Here is an 18,126-nt window from a genome sequence, read left to right as displayed (position 1 = left end):
TATGAGAAGAAAGGAAAGCTTAGAGAAGACAATGATGCTGGGGGAAATGGAAGGAAAAAGGAAGAGGGGCCAACCAATGGCAAGTTGGATGGATGGCATCCTTGAAGTGACTGGATTGACCTTGAAGGAGCTGGGGGTGGTGATGGCTGACAGGAAGCTCTGGTCCATGAGGACACGAAGAGTCGGTGGTTCTCAACCTGTGGGTCCCCAGGTGCTTTGGCCTACAACTCCCAGAAATCCCAGCCAGTTTACCAGCTGTTAGGATTTCTGGGAGTTGAAGGCCAAAACATCTGGGGGCCCACAGGTTGAGAACCACTGGTTTAGTACAACCCACAAAGTGTTCCTTTGTTGGAAGTGGTTCTAAAATCAGATTACAGGCAATCCCCAAATTCTAAACAGATTACAGGCAATCCCCAAGTTACAAACATCTGACTTACAAATGACTCGGTTAAGAACTGGAGGGGCAGGGGTGAAACAACAGGAAGTGAGAGAAATCTCCCCCCGCCCCCAAAGGAAAGCCACTCCTGAAAGAATTATAATCATGGGGAAAAGGTGTCTCTACTGAAGCTTTCCCATCAGTCCCTGTTTCCACAACAAGCCATTTTTTTCAAAACCCAATAATCACCGGGGCAGAAAGAGGTGAAATCTCAACAAGGACATGGCCAGCAAAACAAACACCACAGGGGTATTGAACCTTCCCTATGCTATCCAAAGCTAAAAGATATATATATTTTGGCTGGGGTTACACTTTAAAAATGTACCTGTTACGAATTAGAAACAAATTCAGTTTAAGAACAAACCTAGAGAACCTGTCTTGTTCATAACTTGAGGACTGCCTGTACTTCATGTAGTCACTTGGGAAAGCCCCAGGGATCACAATGGGGATTGCCTTCCAGGGATGCCTATGTTTGGGCTACAAATATAATAAAATATTGGATTGATTACCTGAGAGAGGAGGTGGCATAATTGAAGGTTTGGATTGCTTTGAATTAGGAAGAAAAAAAACTCAGAAAAAAATAAAAGAAAGTAAGGTTATTGCATATTATGCCATTAACTTAAGAAATCCATTTCAACAGTAATAATTATATTCAGAGGCATGGCTTATCCATGGGTATTGGTAATTACATGGCAAATGGAACTAAAGGTAGTTTCTTTAGTAATTGATTCTCCAAAATACTACTAGACTGATGTTTAGCCTTAGATGTGTATGAAACCCTGCCCTTAGTTTCTAATGAGAAATAATCTCAGAACACAGGTATGTATTAAATAGATGTTTTTAATTTATAATATGTTTTTGGCATTTTTATAACATGGACAAGAGAAGGTAAACCTGAATTGACTTGTAAATCTCTGGAGGAATGACAGGAGATTGCTATCGCTGAGTCTCAGTTGTTAACATTACCAGCACAAAATGACTACTCCTGCCACTTCCATCTCTGTCTTCCCAACTAGCTCTAAATTGCTATGGGTAACCTTGGTAAGTTTAAGGGCAAGTTCTGAATCCTAGGGATCTGCTGTGGGCTGCACCTCATCAAAAGGAGGCAGGGAAATCAAAGCTAGGAGTTCATTTCTGGTTTTGGGAAAAAATGGAAACATCCCCCCACTCCACTTCCACCTCAAAAGGTGGTCCATAGAAGTAAATTGCCACTATCCAAAGCTTCCACAGTAACAGTTCTATTTGGAGAGAGAGATTGATTGAGAAGGGGGGATCTGCCTGTGATGGGCGATCTAGGAAATGCCATAGGGCTATGTTGCCACCCAAATATAATGCTCATGACACAAAAGCCTACGATAAACTGGAGTGGACTTTGTGGAAGGATTATGAACCTGAGTCAGAGTGGTATAGTATTTTGAGCACTGAACTATGACTCTCCAGACTGGGGTTCGAATCCCACTGAACTATAGAAACCCACTGGATGACCTTGGGCATGTCACACCCTTTCAGCCTTGGGGAGGAACTCCCAGTGGCGCAATGGGTTAAACCCTTGTGCCAGCAGGACTATTGACCGAAAGGTTGGCAGTTTGAATCCGGGGGTCTGTCTGTCAGCACCAGCCTCTCATGCGGGGACATGAGAGAAGCCTCCCACAGGATGATAAAACATCCGGGCATTCCCTGGGCAACGCCCTTGCAGACAGCCAATTCTCTCACACCAGAAGTGACTTGTGGTTTCTCAAGTTGCTCCTGACACACACATACACACACACACAAAGCCTTGGGGAGATGAAACACAATCTCCCACCAAATCTTGCATAAAGCAACCCTATGATGTTGCTTTAGGTTTACCATAAATCAGAGGCACACAACAAATTTGAACTTTGTTCAGCTCTCATATCTAAAGAAAATACCAGACTTGAAAACATTTATAAATACATACCTTTTTCTACCAGGTTCCAGTTGGCGGATTTCAGATTTCTAATTTAAAAAATAATAAATCCTGCAAGTCTTAAATCCCATCACCCAAAACAAAAATGCAGAATGATTTCTGAATACACGTGACAGTTCATCTGTCACACAGACATCTTCATTCTCTATGTAGGATATGATTAGCTTCTTTTATCAAAATGCTGGCAGAAATTTATACTTCAGAAGGGATTGCATTAACCAACTGACCAATGAGTCTGCCTGGAGTACCTAGCAGGGCATCCTGAAAGACGACATAGAGTCCTAGGTTTGGATGATGGGAGTTCTTACAAATTGTGTCTAGTTTTGGAGAGAAGTTGGCATTTGATTAAGAGAACACAATGAAATTTTGGCACTTGATCAGTGGGCAACAGCTTTGACTATCAGCTGGATCCCAGTTCTCAACCCTGAGTAACTTTGCAATTTAAGAAGTAAGGCAGACCTTTGCCCCACCCGTTTCTGGCACAGTTCCCATCTGGCTATGGCTAAGATGAAACACAACCAGCTTGATCTTCAGTGTTTCACCACTGCTTCCATTCACAGGGGTGGTATGAGGAATATGGATCGTTAACAGCAATGGCATTAACCAGTCCTAGGCTGTTGAAGATGGGAACGCAAAAGGCAACTTAAACTGACGCTTTTGCTTGCAATAACATCTCCACTTTTCAGAGGCATAGACATAGTCCTCCCTTTTCACATAGCTGTAGCCTTTAGCCATTACTTAATTGTCCCATCAAATGAGTGTTTCATTTCCTTGTCACTCTGTGAGGCTTCAGTTCCAACATCATGGGGCGCCTTCAAGTATTTCACGTAGGGCTGACAGCCGTTCTCCAGGTCCTTTCCATCATTATAACAGTGCAAAGAAGAGAATCAGTACCACCAAACCAATGACAAACAAGAGGCCAATGATACACCACTTACGACGGTCTGATTGGGGAGGAAGAAGAAAGAAAAAGAGTGTCACATACAGGAAGTCCAAAATCCACTATACCTCCCATGGGTAGGTAAAGAAGGAAATTCAAAGTATGATTGTTGTGAAAATGGACACCCAAATATACTTGGGTGAAATGCCCTCCACACCTCCCCAAAACCAGGATGCGCTATGATGCTTATGGTTTTATAGTAGGCAGACCAGCAGCATCATTCCCACGACAATTTCAATGGCGGCTGATGGCCATAATGTACAGGTAAGGAAGACAGAGCCTCCAGACACTGCTGGTCTACACTTCCCTTCAGATCTAACCAGCACAGCTATAGCTGCCAATATGCCTCTGACCTGAATTCAAGGTTCCTGTGACAACATGTAAAGCCCTAAATGGTTTGGCATCTCAATATCGCTCCCTATAGGTGCCTGTCTGAATATTTAGTTCTGCTGGGGGTGTCCTCTGTGCACTGTCAGTGAAGGAAATATAAAAGAGCCTTCTCAGTCATGGCAGGCCAGTCATGGAATGCCCCCCCCCCCCCCAACTCCTTGAGGGCCTAATTCCACCAACACTCGTTTATGAAGTGAAAAAGTGTTTGTCCAGACGGCCTTTGGGTCTCATCAATGATCTCCCTGGTATCTGTAAAATCAATTGAAAGAATTCTGTGGAGGAAGGAACTTGGCTGTACCTAGTAGAAAGGAGATTAGAGTTCAAAACGGGCTCTTCCACAGAACCTGGACACGTCCACAGGACTAACATGCTATATCTTACCACCAGGCATGTGGGAGACTCTGGGCATCTTTTTTAACACTTCATCCATGTGGCTGTGGGTTTTGTCCATCTCGTGGGCGAAGTCTTCCAGCATTCTGAAAAAGTCAACAAAGGTATTGTCAGCTCAGGCATGCAGCAGCTAGCTGTAGGGCACTATCCCTCCCATTCAAGAAGTTGTGAACCTGGCTTCCTCTTGTCCATTGGCATCAAAAAAGCACAGAGGTGCCAGCCAGGTATGGCAGCACCATGTCCCGACCCAGTTTTCCCAGTTTTTTGTGGCAAAATTAGGTGCCTTGGCTCATATTCAGGTCAGCTTATACTCGAGTATATACAGTGTGTTTTATTATTAAATTCTCTCATTTGGTTTACATGGATGAAAACAGTCATTTCCATTTAACAATAGAATATCAATGGAATAAAGAAAAACAGCATGATCAGATTACATGTTACAATAGCAAAATACTCTGTGTTCCCATTCTCCACATATCATAAGGAGAGAGGAGGATACCACAGGCAGACTTCCTTGTTGATATATGCAATAAAATTAAACTGTATTTCTTCAGAATTACCCTTTGGCTCTAGTCCTTCAGCTCACTTTAAATTGTGTGTGAATTTCCTCACCATCTCAACTGACCAGACTTTCTTCGACTAAGAACTATTTAGCATCTTCCAGTGGTCTACTTACACAGCCATTCAATTTCCATCTAAATTTAAAGACAAGCAGTTGGAAACTGCCATGGAAACAAAGTGAATGACCTTGGGCAAATCACATTTTCTTAGCCTCAGAGAGAGCCAAGAGTAGGCCCCTTTCTAAGCAAATCTTGCTAAAAACTCCCATGATAGGATGCCTTAGGATTGCCATGAGTTAGAAAGAACTTGAAGCTATACAACCACAACCAGCTGGCAACCAGGATTGAATCAACCTTCAGCACAGACCTGATTTTTTGTACTTTTACTTAATGAAGACTATGGGCATTCTTGCTGTTTTTGCTTCCAAGCAGAGATGTGAGGAAAGGGCTTTTTGATTCCCTTCTTGCCAGTGCGGATACTAAATAGCTAGCCCGGCCATTGTTTTTAAATGCTTGTGTGTTAGTGTTTATTGTTTATGTGATTGCATTGATTGTTTTGTTATTGCTTTTGTTATTGATGTACTGTGGGCTTGGCCTCATGTAAGCCGCACCGAGTCCCTTGGGGAGATGGTAGCGGGGTATAAATAAAGTATTATTATTATTATTATTATTATTATTATTATTATTATTATAGCAGAGGACAAATTTCTGTGTGCAAGACAAGAAAAATGCACAGGAAAAAGGGATATGCTGACAAGGGACAACATCACTATCCCTATTATATGTTTGTGTTTGTGGACAGGGAGAGAGAGAGATTCAAAATCAACCTTTGCTTATGTCTTGGTTTATGTGAATATGACAGCAACCAGTGCAAGTCTTCTTGGGCTTTTCAATTGTTGCGTTTTTTTTAAAGGCCTTCTGATTAACACTAACCAACAATTGCCAAATCCATTCCTAGGCAGGCAAAGCTCACTAATCCCAACCTTCCATTCCAGATTGGTGTAACTGGAAAAACCAAGAACCTTGGGCTGCATTACAGCCTCTGAACATTGCAGCTGACCATTGTAAGAGCTGTGTAACAAAACTTGGAGCTTTTAGATTTAAACCTGAGGGAATGAACTGACTGTAACTTCCTCAAAGGAACTTTTCAACCAATGAACAGGACATAAATGGCTCAAACAAGCAAATTGTAAGGATCTAAATGAGGCGACTAGGTTTGTCTGTTCCAGCAAAACAACAACAAAGTTGTGCGGCATTTAGTATGAACATATTTTTGCATCAGGAGCCTTCATGAATTACAGTCCATTGCATCAGATAGCATTTAGAGGTTAAGATGTATGTACATTGTGTTCATGGTAAGGGAGCAGGATCCAAGTGAAACTGGATGCAGAAAGTAATAAGAGTGATAACTGCATTATTAACACAGGTCATTAACAAAGCCGCTGGTGATAACACAACCATGCTTTTGCCATCAGCATTAACTGTGGAACAGTTTCATTTATCAACCCAGCTAATGTCTTGTTTCCATTGTGCTCACAATGCTAAATGGCTTTATCTGAAGAGTGAGATGGATATGTCTTAAATAAGTAAACAGAATTCTCTTCTTGCTACCACTCCCTGTTGTGATCTGCACTTACATCGTCTGTTCGTCGAGTTCGTCTCCAACTCGCCCTGACATATGCTTCAGCATGCGGATGCTACCAGAAACCAGTTCTAGCTGCTCATCCTGCTCCTCAATAATCAACTATCAGGGAGAGAAAGGAGTCTGTGAGCAGGTAAAATGCCACCAGAGAAGTCCACAGCAAAAAGACACACAGATTTTGCAGCCTGAGATCCCATGCCCACAGAAGTATCCAAAACCGATAAAGTTACTTTGGCCTAAAAAAGGTAAAGATCCTGTCATGTCCAACTCTGAGGGTTGGTGCTCATCTCCATTTTTAGCCGAAAAGCAGGCGGTGTCCGTAGACGCCTCTAAGGTCATGTGGCTGGCATGACTGCATGGAGCGCCCTTACCTTCCCACTAGTTTAGCAGAAGCTGGGGCTAACTGCAGGAGCTTACCCTGCTCCCCAGATTTGAACCGCCAACCTTTTGATCAGCAAGCTCAACAGCTAAACATTTTAACCCGCTGCGCCACCAGGGGGGCCATTATTTTGGCCTATGAGACATGAAATCCCCATTATACTTCTTCCTGTCTTTTAGCAGTAAATATATAAGAACAACAAATAGAATAACTAATCAATTTGCTACTCTTGTCTCCCACATGAAAATGTCTGCTTCACCAGAAGACCGGACCAATAAAGCAGATCTCAAAGCAGGTTACTTGCCTAAGAAACAACCCCACGCTGGATCTAAAGATGTACCTGCACTATACGGTTACTGCTGCGGCTCCATGTTATGAAATTCTGGGATTTGTAGTTTGATGAGGCACTGCTAAGAATTCTCTGCAACAGGGAGTTCAACTGGACTCCCATGAGTAGCAGCATAGAGAGCTCTATCATAGTACCTCACCCAATTGCACATCTCAGGACTCCATATCAGAGAGCAGTGGTTCACAACCTCTGGTCTCCAGGAGTTTGGACTTCAACTCCCAGCTGTTAGGAATTGTGGGAACTGAAGTCCAAAACAACTGGAGGACAAAGGGTTGGGAATCACTGCCATGGAGCTATGGCTGTTAGCATGGTATCAAAATACCATAATTGAGTAGTGTGGATACACTCAAAATCTACTGTTGAACTGTTCACTGGTCTTCAAGAAAGGGCATGTGCAAAATTATATTTATTATTTATTTACTTTATTTCTCCCCACAGACACTCACAATTATATGACACAACTAAAAAAACAGCAAATAAAACAAGTGCAAACCATTAAACTACAGATTAGAACTACAGATTAGATTGGCCTGCTGTTAATTATAACACCGTGTTCCTATTCTCACCTTCTGGTGCAACTGCTGCTCCTCCAAAGTGTGTGAACTGGCTGTCAGCAGTTCCTCTGTGTGATAGCCTTCCCTGCTCCCCATTAGTGACTGCAAAAGAAAAACGGGAGGAAAGGAACAACACTCTGAGCAAACCAGAGATCAAGTGCTCTTCAGACTAAGAGAGCCCTGGCAATCCATGGTGAACTAGACACCAAATGAACAAGCAGCAGCTTTCACAAGAGAGAAACAGGAACTTTTCCCACTGCAACCCAGAATTAAATGACTATGTATTAACATAGGATATCTGAAACACTGGCTCTCAAATGTTTTACCTCTTTATGTAATATATTACTTAGTGGCCTTTTGAGAGCAGTTTTCCTGAAGTGGCTTACAAAATAGAGTGGAACGAAACCATTCAGCCATGCCCTCGGTGCCTACGGGGAGAAAGAGGTTATCTTTGCCCTTGGTTAGCAGACCTGCTCCTGTTTCTTTGTGTCAAACAAAGTCCCAGGACTGGACAAAATGCAGCTCTTCAAATGGTCTTGACCTATTAGTTCCAACAAACAGCAGCCCAAAGTGAGGGATGATGGGAGCTGCAGATGAGCAACGTCTGAAAGGCCACATGTTTCTTAAAATAGCCAAATTGTAATTTCTCATCTCTCTAACAATTAATTCTAGCAAGGCATGGGGATGAGGTGGGATCGGTAAAATATATTTACCTCTTTGTTTTTCTTCAGAACTGCTTGTGCTGTTGGGCTGGATATATGCTCCTGTATTTCCTAAGGAGAAAGGACAGAAGCAGCAATAATATATGACCATGAAAAAGTGTGAAACCTAAAGACTATAGAAGAGTTTATATGGAAATAAATGATTTTTCACATAAATTGACACCACTGTAGGTGATTCACATTTAGCAATAAAAATCTGATACATTAGACAATCTAGTATCATGACAATCTAGAATCTATACGTAGATGACATCCAACTCTACTACTCTGTCCCATCTGCTGCTAAGGAGGCTGTTCAGGTCCTGAACTGGTGCTTGGCAGCTGTGACGGTCTGGATGAGGGCGAACAATTTGAAATTGAATCCAGACAAGACAGAGGTCCTCCTGGTCAGTCAAAAGGCTGAACAGGGCATAGGGTTACAGCCTGTGCTGGATGGGGTCACACTCCCCCTGAAGGCGCAGGTTCACAGCCAGGGAGTGATCACGGACTTATCGCTAAGCCGGGAACCCCAGGTTTCAGTGGTAGCCAGGGGAGATTTTACACAACTAAAACTCGTGTGCCAGTTGCGCCGAAACCTTGGGAAGTTAAGACTTAACCACCGTGGTCCACGCTCGTTACATCCCAAATAGACTACTGCAATGCGCTCTATGTGGGATTGCCTTTGAAGAAGTTCAGAAGCTTCAAGTGGTCCAACGGTTAGCAGCCAGATTTCTAACTGGAGCGGGGTACAGGGAGCACACAACCCCCCTGTTGCCTCAAATCCATTGGCTGCCAGTCTGCTACCGAGCACAATTCAAAGTGTTGGCTTTAACCTATAAAGCCCTAAAAGGTTCTGGCCCAGCTTACTTGTCTGAACATGTCTCCCTCTATGAACTATCTCAGAGCTTAAGATCTTCTGGAGAGGCCCTGCTCCCAATCTCACCTCCTTTGCAAGCATGACTGGTGGGGATGGGAGATAGGGCCTTTTCAGTGGTGGCCCCTCGGCTCTGGGATTCCCTCCCCAGTGAAATTAGATCAGCCCTCTCCCTCCTGGCCTTCAGGAAGAATGTAAAGACATGGCTATGGGACCAAGCCTTCTGGCAGTAAGTACTGCAGCACAAGGAATAAATCGGAAATAAGTGCAATTTGACAACCGGGATGGATTCAGACTACAATTTCGGATCACGTGATTTTAAATGTTAATACTAAGATGCTTTAATTCTCTGTTTTAAATTGTTTAAATATTATGTTTTATGTTTAATATTATCTTAGTGGTTTTAATTTATAGTTATATATCATTGTTTTAGTTATATGCTTTGTTTGTATGTATGTAAGCAGTATATAAAAGTAGTAAATAAATAAATAACTGCTTAAATTATCTGATCATTTCCTTGTGAAATCAGGAAGCAGTCTTCCAAACTTTTCCTTCCTGACCAAAGTGTCTCCAGGGAATAAAACCCAGGATTTCTTCAGTTCCATAATCCTGTCCTGCAATTATCAGTCTCTGTTGGAAAATTAAGGACTCATGCAATTTCTGACTCTTTCCTGCAGGAGAAAACACCTCTCCCTTTTGGCAGTACCTCCAAATCTTAGAATGATCGTTAGAAGAAAACCACAAAGGTCACCCAGTCCAACCCCATTCTGTAATGCAGGAATATACAATCAAGCACTCCCAACAGATGGCCACACAACCTCTGCTAAAAAAACCTCCAGAAAAGGAGATGCCACCACACTCTGAGGCAACATCTTCCACTACCAAAGAGCTCTTGCCATTGGGAAAATCTTCCTAATGTTTTGGTGGAATCTAAACACTGGGGAAAACTTCCCAGCAGTAAGAGCTGTTCAAGAGTGGAATACACTCCTGCCTCAGAGTGCGAAGTCTTCGCTCAAGCTTTTCATTCTCAGCGGAACCACCTTTGCAGATGTTTATTCTGTCTGGCCTTGTGGTGGCAAAATACATACTTCATACAGAGAACTAACCTTGATTGATTCCCGCATCTCCATGACGAAGGAACGCCGTGCTGCAACCTCAGAGGGCTCGATTTTGAACTTGAGCGGGTTTGACTCCACAATGCGTGTTAACAGTTAAGTGTAAAGAGCTTTCAGTTTCTGAGTTTTGAAAGTGAAGGGAGACCAGCTAAAAACATGATTGTGACCCTACACTGGGATTTCATTTCATATAGCTTCCAACTCAGGGGTGGATAACATGTGGCCCTCTATGGTAGACTCTAACTCACATCACTGCTTGCTATTAGATATGTTGGCTGAAGCTGACAGGTGTTGCTTACTAACATCTGGATAGCCACAATGGTCCATCTAGCCCAGGCATAGGCAAACTTTGGCCCTCCAGGTGTTCTGGACTTCAACTCGCACAATTTGAATTGTGTGAGTTAGAGTCCAAAACACCTGGAGGACTGAAGTTTGCCATGCCTGATCTAGCTGTAATGGGAATCCCTATTATTCTCTTTAATTCGATCAAAATGCTTAATAAGAGGACTGCAGAAACAACTCCCTGCCACTGCAGTTCTAGCAGCCATATGTATATGGAGCCTCATGCACATACTACTGAATAACTATGGGCATTGTAAAGGTTTTACTCCCTCTCAATGAGTATGTCTCAGTGCCTTAAGACAAGAGGCAGCAACTGATGTAAGCTGGATGTGGCAATGCTCTCTGATGGGATCTAGCAGTGTCACACCCTCCAGTGGTTCTCAACCTGTGGGTCCCCAGATGTTTTGGCCTTCAACTCCCAGAAATCCTAACAGCTGGTAAACTGGCTGGGATTTCTGAGAGTTTTAGGCCAAACTACTTGGGGACCCACAGGTTGAGAACCACTATGCTAAACCCTTAAAATCACTATGGAAGCCTTTTGCATTCCTGGAAGCCGTGACTGGGTTACTTTTACTATATTTTGGAACCTCCATGGGCTGCGTTAGGCCCAGCAGAAAAGACGCAAACTGGAAGTAAGTGGACACTTTACACCCTACTTCAAAAAGGCCTCTCACAGGATTCAAATAGTACTGAGGGCCATGGCAAAATTGTTCTCACAATTGCTAGGAGGCATCTTATGCATCCACATAAATTGGTATAACCCAACAACCTCATGGGATGCAGGGAAGCTGCTCTGGGAGCTTCAAAACTGGCCTGCAATCCACCACCCACACTCCCCACCTCCCCTGCGCCAGCAACCAGACTCAGAGGGATATATATGGTTTCCTCCAGATCCTCCAAGTCCCACTCGATGCTGCGTAAGCTGTTGCGCAGTTCATTAGTTGTCCAATCCAGCTCCTCCTTGCTGACATGCTTCACCTCCAGCAGCTGGCACCAGCGCATATAGAGTCCACGGGCTGTGTTCACGGCTTTCTGAACCTCCCTGTGGAACAGAGGCAAGAGCACTTCTTACAAGGACACAAGCTTTTTTCTTTACCTTAGCTATTTCAACAGGCTTATAGGAACTGACTACAGGAGTTTTTAATTGAATGTTTCTGGTTGATTTTCATTCTCTATTCCAAATGAGCTTCTTTAAAATGTTTTAATTCTACACAATGTTTAATATATACAATACGACCCCCATATCCATAGGACTGGTAGCCATGTTTCATTGATCCACATCTAATACTGCTCTCAAGGCATTTCCTAGCTTCTCCAGGACTGCTTTTGGGCCAGAAATCCTTACTTCCAATAGAGCTTGCTATTATTCATGGTTTTATGTATCCAGGTGAAGGCCAAGAATGTACTCCCGCTGATATGGGGACACACTACATTTGTACTGATGCTTTTGCATCAATTTTAGCCTATATGTTCTTGTTTCCCAGTTCTGAGTCATAGTACAGGCCATCCCCAAATTGCAAACAAGATAGGCTCTGTAGGTTTGTTCTTACGTTGGATTTGTTTGTAAATTGAACAGGTACATGTTTTAAGTGTAACACTAGCCAAATATACAAGTATGCATGTATTAGCTTTGGATAGCATAGGAAAGAGTTGATACCCCTGTGGTGTTTCTTTTCCTGTTTGTGCCCCTGTTCAGAAGATTTTACCTTACTTTCTGTCCCGGTCATCGTAACATTTTGAAAAATCTGGCTTGTTGTGGAAACAAGGACTGGTGAGAACGCTTCAGTGGAGACACTTTTCACTCATGAAAACTCTTTCAGGAGTGGATTTCCTTTCAAGAAGTAGATTCCTCTCACTTCCTGTTGTCTCACCTCTGTTCTTAACTGTGAGCTGTTTGTAAGTTGGATGTTTATAACTCGGGGACTGCCTGTTTTGGGGACACATTTCAGCTTGGCTTCAGGCCTGAATTTAACTTGACTAGAAGAACGTAGGTGGGGAGACCCCCTGAATGCCTTTGGGCCTCTCGGCCGCTTGTGAAGTCACCCTGGAGGCGGAGGAGATGGCATGCTCCAGTGATGCTTGGCTGAATCTAGAAGGTGGTGCTGGGAGAACAAAGGGGGGAATCTGGAAGGCATCTACTTGTTGGTTGCAGAGACACGGCATTCAGTCTCTGCCATGTGTTCCTTCTCAGGGAAAAGTAGCAACAGGAAGGGATTTGAAGGTTCCCATCTGTAAATGGTTCCCATCTGTGGAAGATGACTGCCAGCACCCAGCTCCATTTCCAGAATTCTGACAGATTACAGCACATGGTATAGTAAAATGGTATACCTTATATACAATGGCAAAATCAAGGTTTGCTTTTTGGATCATAAAAAATATTTTCAAGCCATGGATGGTTGAACACATGGATACCAAATGTGTGGACAGAGAAGGCTGACTGCAAGAACCTATGAATTACATTATGTCTAGCTGGAAGTCAGCTGTGACCAGCAGAGCTGTGGAATTTGAAGAGGTACGAATGGAGGGTGAAAGGGAGAAACATGCCAAGAGGAAGGCACAGCAAGCCCACTCTTACCGGGATCGTTTCCACCTGGAAACTGATGCCCTCATTGTGGAAGAACATGTGGGTCAAGAATATGGTTCTACAGTCACCTACGTACCCACCACCAAGACACTACGCTTGGAGGGCCATCATGCTTGTACAACAAGGGTTCACCTAAGCCTAAGTCAAGTAACAAACTTTGAGAAATACTCTGTTCCTGGTTTGAAAGTGTTGTTTCCTGTTTAATTGTGCGGCTCTTGATTTGAAAGTAGTTGTTATACTTCAGAAACTTTGTTTTTGTGGTTGCCACAAACTATATTGAATTGCTTGTTAAAACACTCCAAGCAGTGAGTGATTCTGTGTATGGGGAGAACAAACTGTGGAAGATATCAAACATTTCTTGATTGACTGTCCAGCATATACTGAACTGCGATACAGATATTTACATCCAATATTATCCAGTTTTACGGTGCTCCATGCAGTCATGCTGTCAATGGACAACGCTGGCTCTTCAGCTTAGAAATGGATGAGCACCACACCCCAGAGTTGGACACAACTGGACTTAATGTCAGGGGAAAACCTTTACCTATTATCCACTTTAGGTCCCCCAACAGAAATGATCTTCTGACTTTCCTCTTGCAAGGGCAAGAAAGATCCACCATAATCAAAGTAAGCCTTTTTATTCTGAAAGCTATCAAGAAAAGAACAAATTTCCTGAAAGAAGATCCAGGAAAATAAGATTCTGACTATAAATAGAAGGTCAGCTGCTCTCCTCTCCTTTTTACCTTGTCTTTTACTCGTGTTGTATTTTGGTCATATGGCTGGTCAAATAAACAAATTATTATTATTTTACTGACACAAAAACACAGTATGTCACAGCAAATGAGATCTATATGCTGGATTTCGTATCACAAAATCACAAGTCGAACACTTCCTAAGCATCTAGGACTGTGTGATGTATTTTCGAATGATGTGCACTGATCCAAGTAAGGTGGCCTCTTGTAGCGGACAGATCGTGATTTTATCAATGTTTATTCTTTCCAAATGCTGGCTGAAATCTTTTGGCCGATGATCACTGGAACCACCTGTACTGGTTTATGCCAGAGCCTTATTAATGAATTATTATTTAGAATTTATAATAATCATAATAATAATAAATATAACAATGTATTTATTTATTTTAATATTATTATTATTATTATTATTATTGAATTGGTTGAGACTCTAGAAGATATTCATTGAAAAACTATAGCAAAATGTGCTGCAGGATGTCCCGCAAAAACAAAAGTTTGGCAGTTTTATAAACTTTGTCCATGTTTGTATGATAAAAGCAATTAGGGAATGGCATTTATAACTCAGGAACAAAAATGGTGTTCCTACAAGAGAGGCCTGAAACATGTCACTAATTCCTTCAAGTTCCTTATATCCTGCTGGGCAATTGTGCTCTCCAGAGCAGTAGAGAGAAACCAAACCACCCATGCTGTTAAGTTATATTTCTGATGCAGGCGTGGGCAAACTTCGGCTTTCCCTCCAGGTGTTTTGGACTTCAACTCCCTACCGGCTGTTAGGAATGGTGGGAGTTGAAGTCCAAAACACCTGGAGGGAGAGCCGAAGTTTGCCCACGCTTGGCAAACTTTAAAATTGTTTCCTATGACATTCATAGGCGGGCGAAGCGACTTGAAAGCACGTTCACACCAACATAATGGAACCCGCGCCAAGGGTGGCTTCCTGTTCTGGCTCGAGGCAGGAGGGCGCTTCCTGGCCGAGGGAGAGAGGCTTCCTCGCGCCTGCCTTCCTTTCTTCTTTCCCCGCGCGCGCGCGTGCGCCCGCTCCCTCACTCACCCTCTCACCACGAAGAAGGGGTCCTCCAGAGACATCCTTCCGCCTTCGGCCCGAGCACGCGGGCAGCGAGGGAGGGGGCGGCCTGGCTTAGAAGCCCGCGGGAGAAGCCTCCCTCCCGCCCGCCTCTAAAGAGCCGCCCCGCCGCCACCACCTTGGCTCCGGGAAAGCCTTCCCCCGCCCCACGCCCAGCTCAGGGGGAAAAGTTCTTGCAAAAGGAGAACTAAACTTCCCCAGGGGAGGAAGGAGGAGCCAGGAAGAGGAAGAGTTTGGAGTTCACAGGAACGGAAAGGGGGGAGTTTCCCCGCCCCGGGGAACGAGGAGCGCCCACGCGCCTCATGCGAAAGGGCCTCGGGTTTCTCTTTCTCTCTCTCTCTCTCTCCCTCCCCCTTCCTTCATTTCCTTTTTTTCTGTCTGATTTCAGAGGGAGGGACTGGCCAAACGTCCCCTGAGTATTCTTTGCTTGTGAAGTTCATAGGGTCGCGAGGACTTCGTAGGACTTGAAGGCCCGGACATACACACACACACATTGATGTCCCTATCCTAAAGGTCTGTCCTCTGGTTAGTCTTTAGAGGGGAGGCCACGAATGGGGCTGCTTCTATCATAAAAACGTGGAAACAAGCTAAACCACCCCTTGAGCATCCCTTGCCCAAGACAACGCTGTCCCCTCCCCCCTAACAACTATATAGTAATATATAATACTAATATTGTGCTGTGCTAATGTTATAATATATCCTGTACTCTAGGCCAGAGTGAAGAGCCAGGGGGACAGTTTCATCTTGCCTTCTTTGTCATCAGTTGGGAGCCTTTCCCCCCAGCACCAACTGCTTCTCTGGGCCAGAGTGAAGAAAGGGGGCCAGAACAGTTCCATCTTGCCTCCTGTGTCATCAGTAGGGAGCCCCCCCCCCCCAGCACCAACTGCTGCTGGGGGCCAGAGTGAAGCAAGAGAGGGGCCAAGAGGACAGTTACATCTTGCCTCCTGTGTCATCAGTCAGGAGCGCCTCCCCCTCAGTACCAACTGCTGGTCTGCACTAAAGTGAAGAGAGAGGGGGGCCAAGAGGACAGTTTCATCTTGCCTCCTGTGTCATCAATTGGGAGCCCCTTCCCCCCAGCACCAACTGCTGCTCTGGGCCAGAGTGAAGAGAGGGGGCCAGGAGGACATTTCCATCTTGCCTCCTGTGTCATCAGTTGGGAACCCTCCCCCCCCCCCCCCAGGACAAACTGCTGTTCTGGGCCAGAGTGAAGAGAGAGGGGGCCAGGAGGACAGTTCTATCTTGCCTCCGGAGCTATGCTTATAATATAGTATATTGTATATTAATATAATATTTATTACATTATAATAGACTACAAAATAATACTAATAAAATAATACAATGTTATAATTACATATTTTATATTACATGTAATATTGAAGCAGGCTTTTTCTCTCCCTGAGCAATTGCTCAAAGGCTCAGCCAAAAATGCTCCGTTTCAGTTCAAATTGCGGACGCAGATGAGTCAGGAAAGACAGCCAACTGGGTTCTGCAAGAATATCAAAGTTTATTTATAGCAGCTGCTAGAGGCTTTCGGACACAACAAATGGCGTCTCTGTGGAAAGCCTCCAGCATCAAAGGTAGTGTTCTTTTTATACATAAAAAGGGGTTCGGCTTTAAGAGCCGCCCCGAAGATTAAATCATTGGTTAAGAAAGCTGTCAATATTATAATTATATTAAGCAATTAGCTCATATATTTTTAAGTTTCGCTTCGCAATAAGCAAGCCCCTTTTGCTGACATGCAAAATACAGCTGAAAACATCTGCTGATCTTGGCGAGTTCCAACTTTAGCCTTGGCCATTTCCTTTCTGCAAAGTTGGCAAGTCTCATGACCGATTTTTCACCCTTTTATAAAAAACTCATCTTGGGCCTGTCTTTTGTCTCCCATATATGGTCAAGTCCATCCGTTCTCTTTTCTACATGCAACCTTTTTGCATACCTACAGCTGTACCTTTCTGCCTTATTCCCACATGTTTTTGTTTTGCGAAGCGATTTACAAAAGCGAGAGCAAATCAGCAAGGGTTAGATATTACGGATCTCTCCAATTATGCCCTTTAATGAGAGCTATCTTTTCTACCGAAGCTGCCTGATGTATATATCTCTGGCAAACTTGAAGCAAAATTGGAAAACAGCACATTAGCAACAAGAAGACAAAACCGCATAGCATAATCACAAGTATTATTTCTCTAAGCCATGATGCTGAAGGAAGCAGAGACGTCAACCATGAGAAAGGTTGCCATCCATCTTCCTTTACGTTATGATTTATTAACTCTTGCAATTTTTTCAAATCATCTTCAATTGTTTGGTTCAGATTATGAAACTGGACCACGCACTGGCCCTTTATTATAGAACAGAATCCTCCTTTTGTTGCCAACAAATAATCTAGGGCTAGCTTGTGTTGCATTGCCATTTGGCTTAGTTCTTCAATTTCTGATTGTAATTGTCTAACTATTTTTCCTGTGGCATTTATGCTTTTCTCTAATCTACATGTGAGTCCCATGATACTCTTTCTGTTTTCTTGGGCCATTATTCCAGGATAGGACCCGAGAGTTAGGAGCCCTGTTATTAATCCTCCTCCTATCCTTGAGCCTTCAGTTTCGGACAGTTGTGAGTCCATAATCACTTCGTCTGAGCACTCAGGTCCTAGGGGTGTTATGGCTTTTAAAGATCTCTGAAGCCTCCTAGGGTGTTTAAGGACTCGTACAGGGAATGTCAGGTATCCTACCCCAACACACTGGTTTTTTCCTGGATGAAAATTGGTTGCCCATTTATCAAAGAAAAACCACATATTGGGATCTCTAATATGCCATCCTGAACAAATACTGCCTCCATTTCTCAGGGATGTGTAATTTGACTCAAACAGTGGGTATTCAGGGTATAGTTCTTTCCAGTCCGTGTCGGCCAGATTTTGTTTGTTAACATATGTAGAGTTATAGGTTCCATACAAATAAAACTTGTCCTGACAGTGAGTGTAATTTGTCAACCTTGTTAGGAAGGCTTTTCTGTGCTCCCAGCCTTTTCATTTTTGATTCCATGTACCCTTGTTTGCACAACAAAAACACATTCCCCTCGTGGTGGCAGTATATCTTATT

General features: G+C 43.5%; 1 protein-coding gene across 1 annotated transcript; it reads right to left on the bottom strand.

The window, feature by feature from the left end:
• Positions 1-1,258: 1,258 nt before the first annotated feature.
• On the bottom strand, positions 1,259-15,335 carry STX10 (syntaxin 10). Its single transcript, XM_060764925.2, has 8 exons — positions 15,005-15,335; positions 11,496-11,662; positions 10,270-10,364; positions 8,302-8,361; positions 7,601-7,690; positions 6,302-6,408; positions 4,096-4,190; positions 1,259-3,328 (listed from the first exon to the last, which is right to left on the bottom strand). Exons 1-8 carry the CDS (start codon positions 15,037-15,039, stop codon positions 3,249-3,251), a joined length of 729 nt encoding a protein of 242 aa, XP_060620908.2. The 5' UTR covers positions 15,040-15,335; the 3' UTR covers positions 1,259-3,248.
• Between the last annotated feature and the right edge of the window lie 2,791 nt (positions 15,336-18,126).

Source organism: Anolis sagrei, chromosome 2, assembly GCF_037176765.1.
Source record: "Anolis sagrei isolate rAnoSag1 chromosome 2, rAnoSag1.mat, whole genome shotgun sequence".
Classification (NCBI taxonomy): domain Eukaryota; kingdom Metazoa; phylum Chordata; class Lepidosauria; order Squamata; family Dactyloidae; genus Anolis; species Anolis sagrei.
This window is presented reverse-complemented; position numbering and strand designations above follow the sequence as displayed.